General features: G+C 42.4%; 1 protein-coding gene across 1 annotated transcript in view; it reads left to right on the forward strand.

Annotated features, from left to right (window-relative positions):
- Window positions 1-18,356, forward strand: part of LAMA5 (laminin subunit alpha 5) — a 1,615,491-nt gene that overhangs the window by 1,171,721 nt on the left and 425,414 nt on the right. The window contains exons 52-54 of the mRNA XM_044090412.1: window positions 449-625; window positions 5,999-6,195; window positions 6,285-6,401. Of these exons, the coding sequence (XP_043946347.1) occupies window positions 449-625; window positions 5,999-6,195; window positions 6,285-6,401 (491 nt within the window). The remainder of the gene's footprint in view (window positions 1-448; window positions 626-5,998; window positions 6,196-6,284; window positions 6,402-18,356) is intronic.

The raw sequence follows: 18,356 nt of genomic DNA on the forward strand, positions 1-18,356 counted from the left end.
TAGTGCAGTGTGCATTGATTTGAGTCTGTGCAATGTTGGACAAGTATCAGAATTGCTTCTCACCTGCAGTACAGTGCCAATAGCTAACATACTAATTCTCACCCTGGGGAACAACCCAGACTTTTGAGTAAGCTGCAGGCTTTCTCCCCTGGAGACTGGGCACTGCCTCACTGATGGATTACACATTACCGGCTGCATAACTGGGAGGAGAAGAGCAGGGCCATAACTAGCTCAGTTAAGTCGCAGGTCACCAGGGAGAAACTTTATAAATGTCTCGTCAAGACAGAGTGTGTAAGAATGTTGTTTGATAATTGCTGTTCTATAAGTAATGTCTTTTTAAGCATAGTTAGGCCTGACTAAATAAATGCTTAGAAGGAAGCCCAGAAAGAGAACTTGATGGTGTATCTTTAGCGAACTGCTTTTCGACATCAATTATTTTTCTTTTCAGATCTGGTCAAGCAACTGAACAGCACAACAGATTCTGACAGCCCAGCAACTACTGCTACTTCAGAGGAGATGAGGCAAAAACTAGCTGAGGCTGTCAGGTTGTTGGCAAAGATGAGAGCCCGCAGCTTTGATATTCAGAATGGAGTTGCAGACACTGAGATGAAGGAGGCACATAAATGTGAGTTTCTGCTTAACAGGCTTTTGTTACTTTTCAGATGGCATGCAGTAGCTCTTTAAACAGACTTGTTGAACAAAAGAGCATGTGTTCTTTTATTCTAGAAAAAAAAAACTTCTAAGGTTTGTATGTCATCTTCTAAAGGGTTAGTTAATTTGTGGACAGCCGCAATATATTGCATGCTTTGTGACTAAAATGACTATTTTGCTGTCTAGTTACAGCCTTCACATATAAAGTTGTAGTTTTCACATGTAGGTTCATAGATGTGTACTAGGCTAATGTCCCTGGAGCCTTTACAAGCCTAGCCCATAGAAGTGCCCTGGCATCGTGCTGCCCAAGGTTTGTTCCCAGTACCTCTATCAAGTAGAGCCACTGGAGTGATCCCCGGGGTGACCTTTCTATTACCCATCCACTCCTCAAGATTTCTCTTGAAGAGGGACAGTGGGGTGCTCTGCTTGACATGTATGGAAAGTCTATTCCAGAGTATGGGCAGTCTCTGGGTGAGGAACCTGTCCCTCCAGCATGTTCTGTTGATTGTGGTAATGAGGTTGAGGTCTCTGGAGCCTGTGGTGTGTAGGGATTGGGATTTCTTTAGATGTAGAATTTCTAATAGAGCTTGGTCAGACATGGCTTTGTAAGTCAAGCAGAGATCGCCTCTAAGTATGCAATATGAGACGGAGAATAGCTGGAGTCTTTTGAGTTTGTCTGTGTAGGACAAGTGTTTAATGCCTAGGATTCTCTTCGTGAGGTACTTCTGTGGCCTCTCCAGCTGTTGTAGGTCTCTGCACCAAAAAGGAAACGCCAACTAGTAAGAACAAAAAATGAGCCACACAGCTGTAAAGTGTGAACACAAAAATTTTACTGCAGCAACACAGTAAAAACAAGTTGAAGTAAGTGCTTTCGTAAGGTACAATGACCAAACTTCATCAGACCTGTTGCAGGTGTCTAGTGAATTACATGCCAAATGGTGCATTATACTCGATGATTGGTCTAATGAGGGAAGAGTAGAGAGAGACATGTATATTTCATATATAAATTTATACCCTTCACATGCAAAGATATAGCTTTCAAGTATAGTTATGTCTTTCAGGTCTATATTAGAACATTGAAGTGTTAAAACATCTAATGTTCTAATATTGACCCCTATTCAGCGAATGCTTGAAATAGCGAAGCTGCAGAACACCGAATATTTTCCTAGGGAAAGTATTTGGTGGGCTGTTTCTGCAGCTTCGTCATTTCCTCGACTGTGGTGCGAAGGTGACAGACCGGGTTAAGGTAAGTGTGTGAACGGACCGAGGTAAGGTGAGTGTGTGATAGTTAGGGACCTTAGGGATAGGGAGCGGGTAAGGTGAGTGTGCGATAGTTAGGGACCTTAGGGTTAGGGAGTGGGTAAGATGAGTGTGCGATAGTTAGGGACCTTAGGGTTAGGGAGCGGGTAAGGTGAGTGTGTGTTAGTTAAGGACTTTAGGGTTAGGGAGCAGGTAAGGTGAGTGTGCGCTAGTTAGGGACCTTTAGGGTTGAGGAGCGGGTAAGTTGAGTGTGCGTTAATTAGTGAGTGTGCGTTAGTTAGGGACCTTAGGGTTAGGGAGCGGGTAAGGTGAGTCTGCGTTAGTTAGGGACCTCAGGGTTAGGGTTGGGTTAAGGTAAGTGGATAGCTAGTAGTGTATGTACAGTTTAGTGTAGGGTTCTGTGAAGTGTGTATGTGTGGATTATGTATTTTGGTGTGCTTGTGCTGTGTGTGTGTTTTCTCGGAACAGCAAATTTTTTCCAAGGGAAAAAATTTGCTGTTCTGAGCGTTCGAGTATGTCACATTTCGAGATTCCAAGGTCGAGCTTATGGCGTTCAATATTTTGGAATTTCGATAATGTGATATAGACCCATATCTTTCACATAAAATCAATCACCATAAAGCGCTGTTTCCTAATGGCATATAAACACAATTCCAACGGCTCAAAAGTTCGGAAAGAACCTCTTAGACAAGCCAGATATACTGTGAAGTTCTTAAATAGCAATAATAAAAATTCCAGGTTGCTGTTCAGCTCATCCAAAACAAATCTTTATTCACAGAGTAACACAGACAGTAAGCGCTTTCACCTTTCGGCTTCTTCAGACTTTACAAAGCTTACAACTGAGTCATTATTTAAATAGCCCTCCAAAGGTTACAATTGGTGGAAAACTATTCAAAACTATTCAAAACTTAATTGGCTTTTAAAGCGCTAACACTACATGCATAGGAGAATATTTTTCAATAAAAAATGTATCAAAATTTCTGCTCATTAGTTCTAAAAAGGAACCAAGAGCTAACATACAACATAAAATATGCCAATAAGAATAAAAACAATAAAAAGGAGAGAATATTAAAAATATATATATCAAATTCAAGAACTAACTTCTAGCATAACAAGTGTCAGTGCAAAAGACTTTGTCCATACTGACACAAAAATATCCATACATATTCAGGGATGACCTCTTTTTTAAAAATGGCTCATTTGGGTCTGTAAATCCTCCTACTCCTTAAAAAAGGTTTAATTTGGACTTTATCGTTCAGACCAGGTAATTCATCTGCCCTCCACCTGACCATCCATCTACTTTCACATTCCAATGTCCTATTAATCAAATCACCTCCTCTGTAGCCCTCCTGCAACTGCTGTATGATACAAAAATTAAAAATATGGTCAGGACCTGCTTCTTTACAATGCTTCGCTAGAGCATTGAACTCGGATCCTATTCGAATGTGGTAGTTATGCTCCCTTATGCGATCTTTAAAAGCTCTATTGGTCTTACCAATATAGAACGCAGGGCAAACCAAACATTTTGATAGGTAAACCACATTTTTACTATCACAGCTGGTATCTGTGTGAAAGTAAAATGTATAACCAGTAACAGGGTGCACTAACATCGTCTCTTCATTTATATGTATACAGTGGTTACAATTACCACAAGGTACGGTGTTCCTATCTGTTCTGATCATCCTTCTCTTAGTACTAAAATTCTTAGGTCTACACAAAAGCCTTTTCAGGTTGGGTTTATTTCTAAAAACTATCTTGGGTTCTGGTCCTACTATTTTGCTTATATCACTATCAGATAGTAGGATATCCCAATGTTTAGTCATCATGTCCCTTACTTCACGTGTATCCCTGGTAAAAAACATGGATGGTCTGGTATCCATTCTTTCCATTGCTATACTATCTTCTGGGTTACTTGTTTGTTCAGAGAAGTATGGTCTTGCCCTGGTAGTTCTAAGATCATGTACTTCCATAATAACTTTCTCTATTATTTTAGCATCATAGCCTCTAGCAATAAACCTACTTTTCAGTTCTTCTACTTCCTTCCTGTAACTATCCTCCATTGGATTAAATCTGGACGCCCTCATAAATTGTCCTTTTAATATATTATAAAATATATGCTGAGGGTGCATACTATTCCTATGAAGAAGGGTGTTCCTATAACATAACTTTCTGTGAATGGAAGTGTTCAAAAGCCCATTTTCCAGTCTATTCACATCAACATCCAGATATGAAATCCTATTGTCAGAATAGTTCAGGGTAAATTTCAAGAAGTCAGTGGAAGTATCCAACTTCTCAAAGTATCAATATCTCCTAACCAAACAAAAAAGAGGTCGTCCACAAATCTACGATACATCCCTACATATTTTTTAAAAAGATCAGACTTATATAAAAACTTATCTTCCCATGCTGCCATTACAAGATTGGCGTAGCTATTGGCAGTTAGCAATTGATTAATAGGACATTGGAATGTGAAAGTAGATGGATGGTCAGGTGGAGGGCAGATGAATTACCTGGTCTGAACGATAAAGTCCAAAAGGAGTAGGAGGATTTACAGACCCAAATGAGCTATTTTTAAAAAAGAGGTTATCCCTGAATATGTATGGATATTTTTGTGTCAGTATGGACAAAGTCCTTTGCACTGACACTTGTTATGCTAGAAGTTAGTTCTTGAATTTGATATATATATTTTTAATATCTCCTTTTATGTTGTATGTTAGCTCTTTGTTCCTTTTTAGAACTAATGAGAAATTTTTTGATTTTTTTTATTGAAAATATTCTCCATGTATGTAGTGTGCTTTAAAAAAAAAGCAATTAAGTTTTGAATAGTTCTGAATAGTTTCCCACCAATTGTAACCTTTGGAGGGCTGTTTAATGACTCAGTTGTAAGCTTTGTAAAGTCTGAAGAATACTGTTTGTGTTACTCTGTGAATAAAGATTCGTTTTGGATGAGCTGAACAGCCACCTGGAATTTTTATTATTGCTATTTAAGAACTTCACAGTATATCTGGCTTGTCTAAGAGGTTCTTTCGTGTTTATATGCCATTAGGAAACAGCGCTTTATGGTGATTGATTTTATTGCATATTTCTTACTGACGCTGTTCCCGAGCTCCGTTGGCGTGCTGTGCTGTGCTTGGTTATTTTACATATCTTTCACATGTCAACTAATTTTGTTTGAGAAAACAACATTAGTGCAGCTGCTTCCTTTAAAGCTGGAACACTGGTCCATTTTTAACAGACAGGGTTTCACATTTAAGTAGTTTCCATAAAATGATAAGTAAAAGGTTTATTTGTAACAGCAGTGCTAAACATTTTAATGTATGTTTTCGTTGTCTTTCACTGTAAGTGAAATAAATCAGTCCCTTTTCTAAGGTAATTGATTTAACAAAAGTGACTGTCGCGCTGAATAAGTTGCAGCTGGCATTTCCTAAGGGTACACTGGAACCAGTAGCCTGGCATCCTTTGGTGTGTTACAGAATTAGGTTTATCCTACCACTTTAGCTTGGCAGGAACAAAGGCAAACTCTATTTTTGAGAAAGTTTTCTGAGTGCTTGTCTAAAGAGAAGTATCTGGAAATCTGAGTCCCATCTGACAGTAACATGAATTATTATTGCAGTGCCACAGATTTAATTACTTCGAAGAAAGAAGTTGAAATTATAAGAAGTAAAAGGGCAGTATCTAATGGCACAGGTGACTAGTAGAATGGAGGAATCTGTTACTGACAGCAGTATGAGGGAGAGTGTCACCCCAGACAGGAAGGATGGGGGAGGGGCACAGGTAGCAGACTGTATTAACCAGCAAATCCCTGCATCTGATGAAGTACTTTTTCACAGAGAGAGTTGTGTTTCCATGAAATGAACTTCCAAAAGAGGTAACGGGAAAGGATTCCCAAGAGGCATTCAGGAGACATGTGGAAAAAGTGATGTGGAAGGGGTGATGAATCAAAGGAAGAATTTGAGAATAAAGGCAGAACTCGTTTAACTTTTGCCTTCTGTTATCAATCAAATTAATGTACTGGACAGTTTACTGTCTGTAAAGAAAGAGAAACTGAAACATTTTTAATCTCATCTTATGTCTCCTAATAAACCAGTGTTAGAAAGAGTGAAGAATGAATTGACAAAACATTGGGATGAAAATACAAAGCTCTCAGTTTTAATCAGAGATCATCTTACAAAATTTGTCTCTAAGCTGATGGATCTTCGAGATGCCCTGAACGAGGCAGTGAATAATACTAGAACAGCCAACGACCTCAGCAACATAAATGAAATTGGCTTGGAAAAGCAAAAGGTGGGTGGAACTCAAGTTTTTGACTTTATCAGTGAAGTTCTGTTACAAATTTCTGTTTCATCACTGTTTTGGTTTTTATACTTTTTCAGCAAAAGGTAAAGGACCTACAGAATGAGTATCAGAAAGTCCAGGACTCGCTGAAGATGGCTGAAGATGCATTGCTTCAAGTTTCAGATCTGCTGCAGATGATTGACAATCTAAAAGATGTGAGTATTTTTTGTTGCAGACCGGGCATAAAAAAATAATTCATGTCCAATGATATCCTAATAATGATGGTAAATTATGATATTCATTATTTGCTTGTTTGTAAAAGGTATGTTGATTTGTCATCTGACCCTTCTCAGACATACCCAGGGCCAAAGATACAGGTGTACAACAGCACATTATGAATTTTCAGTGCAGCATAATGCAGAATAACACCATAATATTATTTGCAAAGAACTTATAATCACAGGCTAAGACAATAGATTATGATGTACAACAAGTAATAATATAATGCAGTGCAAACTAAGACACAGGATGACACTACAAACAGAAAAAAAATATATGGAAATGTATTACTGAGAAAAGTGTTATCTCTAAACTGGGTCAGTTCATCCTAACCATAAAGTTAATAATCATACAGAAGGGCCAGAAAGAGTTTTGTAATTTATTTAAGCAATAACTAATGACATCAGTGTGGTATGTTAAGATTTACCCATGGTTGGGGTGGTTTAATCATGAGGGCGAAGCCTGAGTGATTAAATAAAGCCAACTGAGGGTAAATCTTAATATACCACACCACAGAGTCAGTTATTGATATTGTACAATGATATTATTTAAGAAAAAAATACTTACTTTTCTTAAATAATGTCTTCATATAATGCCACCATGCTGCCCTTCTGCAGTTTTCCGGTATCCTGTGTATTTTTCTGATGTACTGCGCATGAGTGTGGGACTTGAGTTCCGATGCTGACCCATCACATCAGTTCTTTGGAAAGGAAGCAACAGAGAAAAGAAGGTCTCCGTTGCTCCTTTTTTCTTGTTTTTAATAAAAAAGGTTTTGAACATTTTAGGGGTAGGACAGAGACAGAATGGAGGAAATACAAACAAAATCAGGTGCGTGTCTTTAGTTTTAAGTAATATACCTGATTCTCCTAGTATTGTCTCCATCCTGTCTCTCTTGTATGTCTGGAGTCCGGATTACAGATTTTTTTTTTTTTGTTAAAAATAAATAAATAAATAAAACCTTCAGAATATAATAATGGAAAAAAGTCCGGGCGACTGGACCTTTTTCCATTGGTATATTTTCAGATTTACAACGGGCACGCTGGTTGGGCTGGCCAATCAGTGTGCTCATGTTAGAATATTAATGGCCAGTCATTGTATAATTATTGTCCTTGAAGCATTTATGTTCATAGACGAGTTTAGAGATCTGTCAATCTACCTTAGAATTTTTAACTAGATCATTTTCATTTATGTGGGTTGCAAAAGCATTAAAAGGGTCACTGCTGCAGTATTTCTTATTTTTGGGAATTAACTTCAGGTGAATGTCCACCTGACTGGATTGGCATGTAAATGTCCACCCCTCTGGTTTGACTTCCAGAGCCCATAGACATCTTCAGGGTGACTCTGAAGTCCTCTCCTGCCCAGAACATTGGTGTGATGTTTGACTAAAGGGAGATCAGCCCATGTCATCTTAGTTCTTTTTCATGGCAAGAAGTGATCCACCTTAAGTACACCTGCCCATCAGTCTCTTTCAGGTGACTTTTTGAGAATATAAAGTAATCAGTGTAGTAACTTTTTTTTCTATGTTTGGCATGTGTTGATCTGTTTATCCAAATCTTCGCTAACCTCCACACATTTCTCATGAATAAATTACAATCATGCTACTACAGAATAGCAAAATCTGCCTCCAATATGCAAAGTTTGCCTCCAATATTCAGAACACTATGTCTGGACAATTCCCATCAGTTTCTCCTACCAGTCTGGTCAACATGGGCATACTGAGACAGTCTAGCAACTGCCTCGTTCACTGACAGCCCTCTTCTCCTAGAACATAATTCTACTTGCGAGAAACACATCTACATCACTAACCTGGAATCCCTGCTCTCTCTGGCCATAGTCAGTACTCTTGACAAAGAGATGATTGCCAGCACAAACACTACACCACTCACATCACATAGCCAAGCACAACACACACACACACACCTATACAGAGGTCCTCAACAAAAATTACCTAAACAGCAGAGACCTCCAAAACACACTCAAACATTCCACACAGAACACCAAACACTCACACACAGCAGACAACACACCAGTGTCTCACAAACACAGCCCATAAGGCATAGCAGTAAACCAACACTGCCTGTAAAGTATGACATTAGACCAAACATACTAATCATTGGCGACTCAGTTGTGAGACAGACTGACGTCCCCCTAACCAGGCTCAACAAGGAGAAGGTCACGGTCACAAAGTGCCTGGCTCCAGCCATTGCATACTACAGGCAGAGAAATATCCAAATTTTCCCATACTTGGACGATTGCCTGATTCAGGAGGACAGTCAGGAATTACTACTTCAACACCTGGCATTTGTGAAAAGACTCATATCTTTATTGGGGTACACCATCAACGAAAAGAAATCACAACTGGTGCCCAGTCAAAAAATTGTATTCCTGGGAGCAAGCTTGAACACAACTTTCCAGATGGCCTTTCTCACTCCAGAAAAACATTTCTATTTGAACAAACTACTTCAAACACATGGCCACCAAGACCCAGCTATCTGCAAGGAAAATACTGCAAGCCCTAGGGTTCATGGCCTCATGCATTCTGCTAATTCCATATGCAAGACTGCATATGAGGAAACTTCAATGGTACTTAAAAAGTCTTTGGTGCCAACATTCTCAGGACCTGGAAACAGTCATCCCGATCATTCCTTGTCTAAGGGCAGAGTTCCTCTGGTAGGCAGAAGCATGCAACCACAACAAGGGACTGCCTTTTACTCAACCCCTCACCATCCACATCCTGACTACGGATGCATCAGATTATGCATGTGGGGGCTCACATGGCAGGCAAATGTATTCAGGGAAAGTGGAGCCCAGGACAAATTCTCCTGCACATCAATCAAAAAGAGATGTTAGCTGTACAGTATGCTCTGACAGCCTTCAAATACCTAATCCTTCCAGGACAGCTGCTGATAAAAACAGACAACACCACAGTTATGTGGTACATAAACAAGCAGGGGGGAACCCATTCTTACCCACTTTGCAGGTTAGCCATGGCCCTGTGGAACACAGCCTTGAGCAACCAAGTGCATCTGCAAGCTCAGTTCCAGCCAGGCAAACAGAATTCACTGGCAGACGACTTAAGCAGAAATCTCCTGGCCCACACGAGTGGAAATTAGAGCCCAACACCTTCAACCTTCTAATCCAGAGGTGGGGGACACCGGAGGCGAACCTCTTTGCCTCCCCCGAGAACCACCAGTTTGGCAAATTCTGCACCAGGAACCCTCACAGCAGGGCCTGGAAGATGGATGTCTTATCCTTCAAATGGGAAAACCTCTCAATTTATACCTTTCCCCCTCTGCCCCTCCTCTCAAAGGTACTACTCAAGATCAGACAGGACAGCCCAGGGGCAATTCTTATTGCCCCAGATTGGCCATACAAGTGCTGGCCACTCCAGCACTTGTACCCACTCTTACGCCGTCTGACAACAGTGCCACCCTGGCACCTTCATCAGACACCTTCCCTGCTGTTTCAGCAGGAGGGACACATTGTGCATCCACAGCTGCAAACCCTAAACCTTGCAGCCTGACTTGTCCCATGAATACTCCACCAGCAACCCTCAGCAAGCAAGTGCTGGATGCCATTCTTGAGGTCAGAAGGCCCAGTACTAGAAAATCCTATGCTGAGAAGTAGAAAAGATATTGCTCTTGCAGTCAATCTCAAGGAAAGGACACAGATGTGCCCTCCTTACCTCAAATCCTTGATTACCTAGCAGAGCTACTCCACAGAGGCCTATCCTTCTTCTCCATTAAGATTCATGCCTCTGCCATCTCAGCTCATTATAATACTGTGCCACCTCTATTCTCTCACCTTCTCATCAAACAGTTTCTGAGCGGGGCTAACAACTTAAGGCCCCCTAGGAGAACACCCATCCCTACCTGCGACCTTAACTTTGCACTGGAAAAGCTCACACTCCCCCCTTTTGAATCTGCAGCTTCAGCAGAGTTAAAATTCCTTTCTTGGAAAACAGCCTTGCTTTTAGCCATAACCTCAGCTAGAAGAGTGTCTTGAGTTACAGGCACTAATGGCTGTGTGTTTTTACTAATGGCTGTGGACCCTTTCATCATTTTCCATGCTGACAGGGTTTCCCTCAGGACTAACCTGTCCTTTATGCCTAAGGTGGTCTCCAGTGTGGCTCTAAACCAAGCCATCCATTTACCAACCTTCTTCCCTAATCCTCAAAATAAAGGGGAAAGGATTCTGCACTCCTTGGATGTGCACAGACAGCTCAGGTTCTACCTTGACAGGACTAAACCTTTCAGAAAATCTGACCAACTGCTAGTCAGCTTTGCTACAGGGGCAGAGGGTAAGGCCATTTCAAAGCAAACAATTTTCAAATGGATAGCACACTGCATCCATTTCTGCTACAGGCACCATGGAAAACCTACCCCACAGGGGATCAGAACACATTCCACTAGGGCTACTTCCACCTCTACAGCATTTCTCAGTGGTGTCCCTACCAGGGACATTCTGGGAGCTGCAGCCTGGGGTTCTGTACACACCTTCACCACGCATTACCACTTACCTATTTTTTCTAAATCCAGAGCTGGATTTGCTACAGCAGTCTTACAGGGCCTGCTAGCCAGCCCCAACTCCTCTTGAATGCCTCCACCCTTCCTCAGCTTTGGGAATCAACCCAAGTGTGATGACTGCAACAGTGAAACACAAAGAACATAGTACAGATGTTTTTCATGTTTCACTGTTGAAGTCATCCTATTTGGGTTATCAGCCTGCAGGTAGCCCTCAGCTGGCCTGAATACCAGAGTCTTCAGATTTCTACGTCGGATGCTGTCGCTTCTTCCATGACGTCAGGTCATCAGGGATATAAAACATGCAGCCGATGCCATTACATCAGTCTTTCTTGCCGTGCGGTGCCCAAAGCAGAAGCAGTTCGCAAGTGCCAGTCGGCCGACTCCTGAAATTTTCGCTTTCAAGTTTCAGACCTGAAGTCTTCAAAAAAAAAATGTACCCTGTTGGGGATCCTTGTTTCTTGCTCTAACCGATGTCAGAAAAAAATGAACAATTGTCTTGCCTGTGGATAGCAACTACCTCATAGAGATTTTCATTCTTACTGCATCACCTGTTTAGGGTCCAGACCACGACGTCCCTCACTATCGGTTTTGTGCTTTGTTCAACGCCTGAACTATTCATCGGGCTATTTTTGTAGCTAAATACTTTCGTTCTCAATTGCCATACTCCAAAATGGCTTCGTTAAGCTATCCGACTACTGATCTTCCAAAAAACGTAAGGATAAAGACAGAGACAGACTGCATAGCTTCAAAACTGCCGACGAAGCTTCCGTTAAGCTAGTCGCCAATCTGCCGGTAGTCAGAGAGGCGCTTTCTCAGCCCCCTGATACCCACTACTACAGATTTGCAGGCCTCTACTGAGACCCATTCGGAGTCTGGTATGCCGCGAGATGCTTCTTCAACTATGGAACCTGCGGATGTCTCTACCTTGGATGGGTCCAGAGCCGCTGTGCAGCCACTGGCTTCTGAGGGTGTATTCAGGCCTACAGACTTTCATATTAAACTGACAGCATCGTTTCCAACTAGAAGTACCAAATTCCTCAGGCCTAAGACTCACACTACGCCTAGAAAACTGACGACCAAACTGATGACTCAGGCCCATATGCCTCAAAAACAAATGCTTAGGATGGCTGAAGACCTTATTACCTTAATTAGGGGAAGCCAGCCTTCCCCCTCTAAGAGTCCTAGAACCGATTTTCTTTCTGAATCTTCTGATCAGGAATCTGATATCTCTGCTCCTTCTGATTACCAGGATTTGCCCTTATCTACTTATGAGGATTCTGATGCAGAGGATTCCATTCCCTCTGCTTCTCCTCCAGAAGATTTTTATTTTGGTGAAACTTTGCATACCCTTAGGGAGCATTTCCGCTGGGAAAGACAGGACTACTCTGAGTCCAAAAATAGACTTAGGAAATTCTTACTCTTGCCTCAACACAGGCCTCTAGCTATCCCTCCTGATGTTCTTCGTTTTTCACTGTTGCTGTCATCACATTTGGGTTATCTGCTTGCAGTAGCCCTCAGTCAGCCTGATTATCAAAGTCTTGGGTCCTGCGTCAGTTGCTGTCTCCTCTTCCATGACGTCAGGTAGTCAGGGGTATAAAGCATGCAGCCGATGCCATTACATCAGTCTTTCTTGCCGTGTGGTGCCTGAAGCAGAAGCAGTTCGCAAGTGCTGGTCGGCCGACTCCTGAAATTTTCATTTTCGAGTTTCAGATCCGAAGTCTTCAACTAAGCTAAGGACCCCATTGGGGAACCTTTTTCTTGCTCTAAACCAATGTCAGTAAAAGTTAACAATTGTATTTCTTGTGGAAAGCAAGTACCTCACAAAGATTTTCATTCGTACTGTATTCCTTGCTTAGGCCCAGACCACGACGTACCTCGCTGTCGGTTTTGTGCCTTATTCAAACCTCGTACTATTCGTCGTCTGTTCATTTACACATCTGAATATTTTGGTACTCGGTTCAATTATCCAGAAATAGCTACCGACTTCAGAAAAAACGCAAAGATAAAGACAGAGACACAGACCGCATACGTCCAAAGCTGCCGACGATGCTTCTCCTAAGCTAGTCGCCAGTTCACCGGTACTCAGTGAGGCTCTTTCACAGCCCCTGATACTTCAGATTCGCAGGCCTCTACTGAGACCCATTCAGAGTCCGGTATGCCACGAGATGCTTCTTCGACTGTGGAACCTGCAGATGTCTCTACCTTGGATGGGTCCGCAGCCGCTGTGCAGGCACCGGCTTCTGAGGGTGTATTCAGGCCTACTGACTTGCATATTAAACCGATGCCATCTTCTTCTTCAAGGCCTAAAACTCGATCCATGCCTAGAAAACCGACGCCCAGACCGCATGGTCAGGCCCCTATGCCTAAAAAACAAATGATAAGAATGGCTGAAGACCTTATTACTCTAATCAGAGGAAGCCACCCTTCCCCCACTAAGAGACATAGGACTGATTTTCCTTCTGATTCTTCTGATCAGGATTCTGAAATTTCTGTTTTCTCTGATGACCAGGATATCTATGAAGATTCTGATGCAGAGGACTCCATTCCCTCTGCTTCCCTTCCAGAGGATTTCTCTTTTGGTGAAACCTTGCATACTCTTAGGGAGTATTTTCTCTGGGAAAGCCAGGATTACTCTGACTCCAAAAAGAGGCTTAGGGAATTCTTACTCCTGCCTCAACACAGGCCTTTAGCTATCCCTCCTGTACTGGACATTGTAGATGATGCCTTCTCAGAATCTAGCCTGGTCCCTGACTCTACCTCCTGCTCCCAGCAAACCTGATAGGTATTACAGGGTACCTGACTCTCACAAGTTCCACTTTAAAAATCATTCTGTGGATCCTGAGACCATTTCACAGGGACCCAAGGGCATTAAGGCTAAAACTGCCAAAAATCCTACCCCCTCTGATAGAGATTCCAGGGCGCTGGATAGATGAGGTAAGAAAGGTATACACTACTGCAACCTTGGCCATTAGGGCCTTAAGCTGCCAGTTTCATATGTTAAAGTATCAGCAGCATATTATTTTATTGCTTAAACAGAGAATGATGTTGATTCCTGACTGCAGAAAATAAAGATTTACAGGATTTAATGCATTTTGCTGAACAAGTTGGAAAATATACTTTGCAATGTGGTTTTGATTCATTATAGGCATCTTGCAGGGCTGCTGTCACTGGGTCTGTACTTAGAAGGCATGCTTGGTTTAAGGAGCAATATTTGCCAGATCATGTTAAAGCTAAATTACTGGATGCTCCCTTTAACCAAGACTGCCTGTTTGGCAACAAATCAGAAGTAGTACTTAAAAAGATGGAGGAAAAAGCTAAATCTATGCAAACTGTTAAAGATTTCCTGTAAGTGCAGCCTCCCAGATTTAGTAGGCACTGGCCTTCTAAGAATTGATCCTTTCCTGCCTCTTCCAAGCCTTCTCAGTCCCAACCCAGAACCAGCAGAACACCCAGGCTTCAGTCCCAAGCTACTCACAGGCCTAAGCAGTGGGGGGCTCCCACTTCCAAAGCACGGAATAGTAATACTCCCCCCTATGGTAAACTGTCTCAATGACTTAACTCTAAACCTACCAAGCCCTGCTCAGCTGACTGTTCCTGTAGGAGGAAAGATTGCCCTGCATGCAAAAAATTGGGAACTCATTACCCAGGACAAATGGGTTTTAAATATAGTTTCCCAAGGATACAGATTCCACTTCCACTCCTTACCAACCCTAAACGGTTGGCCAGACCTACCCCCAAATCAGTGGGCAGAGGCTCAAAAGCAAGTTCTCTGTCTTCTAAGCATCAGGGCTATTCATCCTGTCCCAGAAGAAGAATGGGGGCAAGGTTTCTACTCAAGACTTTTCCTGGTTCCCAGAAAAGACAATTTCTGGTGTCCTATCCTTGACCTGTCTATCCTAAACACATTTTTGGTAATCCCAATATTCAAGATGTTAACTCTTCATCAGCTGCTTCCCATGCTAAGCAAAGATGCCAGGTCGGCAACACTGGATTTAAAGGAAGCCTAGCTGCACATCCCAATAAGGGAATCTTGCAGAAGATACCTACACTTCAGAGCAGGCTACATGCACTATCAGTTCTCTGCACTGCCCTTTGGCTTATCTACAGTGCTCAGGGTATTCACAAAGTGCCTAGCTCCAGTCATTGCATTTTGCAGGTAAAGAAATATTCAAATATACCCATACCTGGACGATTGTCTAATTCAGACAGAAAGCCAGGACATACTATTAAATCATCTGGCATTTGTAAAGAAATTGCTAACGTCTCTGGGGTACACCATAAATGAAAAGAAATCACATCTTGTACCCTGCCAACAAATTGTATTCCTGGGAGCAAGCTTGAATACAACTTCCCAGATGGCCTACTTCATGATAGAGAAACAAATTCAACTGACAGTCTACTTCAAACTGCTGGCCACAAAGACACAGCTATCTGCAAGGAAAATACTGCAAGCCCTGGGGTTTATGGCCTGTTTTATTCTACTAATTCCATATGCAAGACTGCATATGAGGAAACCACAATGGTATCTAAAAAGCCTATGGTGTCAACATTCTCAGGATCTAGAATCAATGATTCCTGTCATACCTTCTCTACAGGTAGAGTTCCTTTGGTGGGCAGAGGCCTGCCACCAAAACAAGGGACTGCCATTTACTCTACCCCCTGCCGCCCAAACCTTAATAACAGATGCGTCAGACTACGCATGGGGGGGGCTCACTTGGCAAGGCAGTGCATTCAAGGCAAATGGAACCCAAATCAAATGCACTTGCATATCAATCAAAAAGAAATGTTAGCTGTACAGAATGCTCTGACAGCCTTCAAGGACCACATTCTTCCAGGACAATTACTGGTAAAGATGAACAACACCACTGTTATGTGGTACATAAACAAGCAGGGGGGGACGCACTCATACCCCTTCTGCAGACTAGCCATGGCTCTGTGAAGCACAGCCTTGAGCTACCAAGTGCACCTACAGGCTCAATTCCTGCCAGGAAAGCTAAATACACTGGCAGACGGCCTAAGCTGAAATCTCATGGATCCACACGAGTGGGAACTGGAACCAAAGATATTCAACATGTTGAGAAACAAATGGGGGAGCCCAGAGGAAGACCTGTTTGCCTCCCCCCAGAACTACCAATTGGACAAATTCTGCACAAGAACTCCCCACAAACAAGCTTGGAAAGTGGATGCCCTGTCCTTCACCTGGAAAAACCTATCAGTTTATGCCTTTCCCCCTCTGCCTCTCCTCCCCAAGGTACTACTAAAGATCAAACAGGACAAACCAAGGACAATACTGATTGCACCAGACTGGCCACGCCAACACTGGTACCCCCTCTTGTGCAGTGTGTCACTGCTGGCACCATGGCACCTGCCTCAGACCCCTACCCTGCTGTCCCAGCAAGAGGGACAGATTCTGCACCCACAACTTCAAACCCTGAACCTGGCAGCCTGGCTAATTACCTGATCTTTCCATTACCATCCCTCAGTAAGCAAGTGATGGATGTCATTCCGGAGGCAAGGAGGCCTAGTACTAGAAAATCCTATGCTGAAAAATGGAAAAGATCCTGTTCCTGGAACCAGACTCAGGGGATGGGCACAGCAGCGCCCAATTTACCTCAGATTCTTCAATACTTAACTGAGATGCTTCACAAGGGCCTTTCCTTTTCCTCCATCAAAATTCATGCCTCAGCCATTTCAGCTCATTACAATACAGAACCACCCCTCTTCTCTCATCCACTGCTGAAGCAAATCCTCAGAGGGGCCAAATATTTAAGACCACCCAGGAGAGCCCCTACTCTGGCCTGGGACCTTAACTTTGTATTGGAAAAACTCACTCTACCTCCCTTTGAGCCAGCTGCAAGTGCAGAATTGAAATTCCTTTCTTGGAAAACAGCCTTCCTTCTAGCCATTATTTCAGGAAGAAGGGTGTCTGAATTACAGGCCTTTATGGCAGTGGAGCCTTTCGTCATCTTTCTTGCAGACAGGGTGTCCCTCAGGACCAATCCCTCCTTCATGCCCAAGGTAGTATCCAGTGTGGCTCTTAATCAGTCCATTCATTTGCTAACCTTATTTTCTAATCCACAGAACAAAGGGGAACATATACTGCACTCCCTAGATGTGCACAGACAACTTAGATTTTACTTGAGTAGGACTAAACCTCTCAGGAAATCTGAATAGCTGCTGGTGGCATTTGCTGGAGGGGCAGAGGGGAAGGCCATTTCAAAGCAAACCATTTCTAAATAAATAGGTCATTGCGTTAATTTCTGCTATAAGCACCATGGAAAACCTATCCCATAGGGAATGGGAATAAGACCACATTCAACCAGGGCTGCATCTACCTTTACAGCCTTACTCAGAGGTGTCCCTACCAAGGACATCCTAGAAGCTGTTACCTGGAGTTCTGTACATACTTTCACCAAGCATTACCATTTGCCAATGTTCTCTAAATCCAGAGCTGGCTTTGCCACTGCAGTCTTGCAGGGCCTTATAGCTGGTCCTAATGCTATCTAATTTCCTCCTCCCATCCTTAGCTTTGGGAATCTATCCAATTGTGATGACTGCAACAGTGAAACACGAAGAACATAGTACAGTTGTGTGCACTTACCATAAATGTAGATGTTCAAGTGTATTTACTGTTGCAGTCCTGGTTATCCTCCCTCCAGCCCCCTGACTTCTATTGACTATACCTCTATTCTTGTTTACTATGCTTAAAGCTTTTTGGTGTATTTGCTTTTTTGTTGGAGGTGTAACCTTGTATATATAGTTAATTGCTTCCCATTAGGGGGGCACCTGACATCTGGTGCAAGAAAAACTAATGTAATGGCGTCAGCTGCATGCTTTATATACCTGACATCATGGAAGATGAGACAGCAACTGATGCAGGACCCAAGACTTTGATAATTAGGCCGACTGAGGGCTACTGCAAGCAGATAGCCCAAATGTGATGACTGCAACAGTGAATACACTCAAACATCTACATTTATGGTAAGTGTACACAACTGTACTTTTTACAGGTATAGATCAGCATTTGATCATAGTTTTGGTGAAGAGGTTGAAGGCGTATTGGCATTCAAGGAACACGATGACTAAGATCCCATCCTGGAACTTAAGGATGTTTTGCAGTAATTGTTTATTTTCAAAGGTATAGATTGATGGGTTGTATTTCATTGAGAAGATGAGTTTCTTCCAAAAGTCTGAAATATAAGTTGCCACATTCCATGATGCTGTTGATTAATTTTTACTGAGGCTGACTGCCTCTTGGCTTCAGGTAACTAGGGTGTATTCTAAGCAAGGAGGATCAAATAAGAATGGGACCCCTAATGCTCTGGATGTCAGACACAGGTCTTCTCTAAACAGGTGATAAGGTGC

Source organism: Protopterus annectens, chromosome 12.part0, assembly GCF_019279795.1.
Source record: "Protopterus annectens isolate FY-2018-M chromosome 12.part0, PAN1.0, whole genome shotgun sequence".
Taxonomy (NCBI): Eukaryota; Metazoa; Chordata; order Ceratodontiformes; family Protopteridae; genus Protopterus; species Protopterus annectens.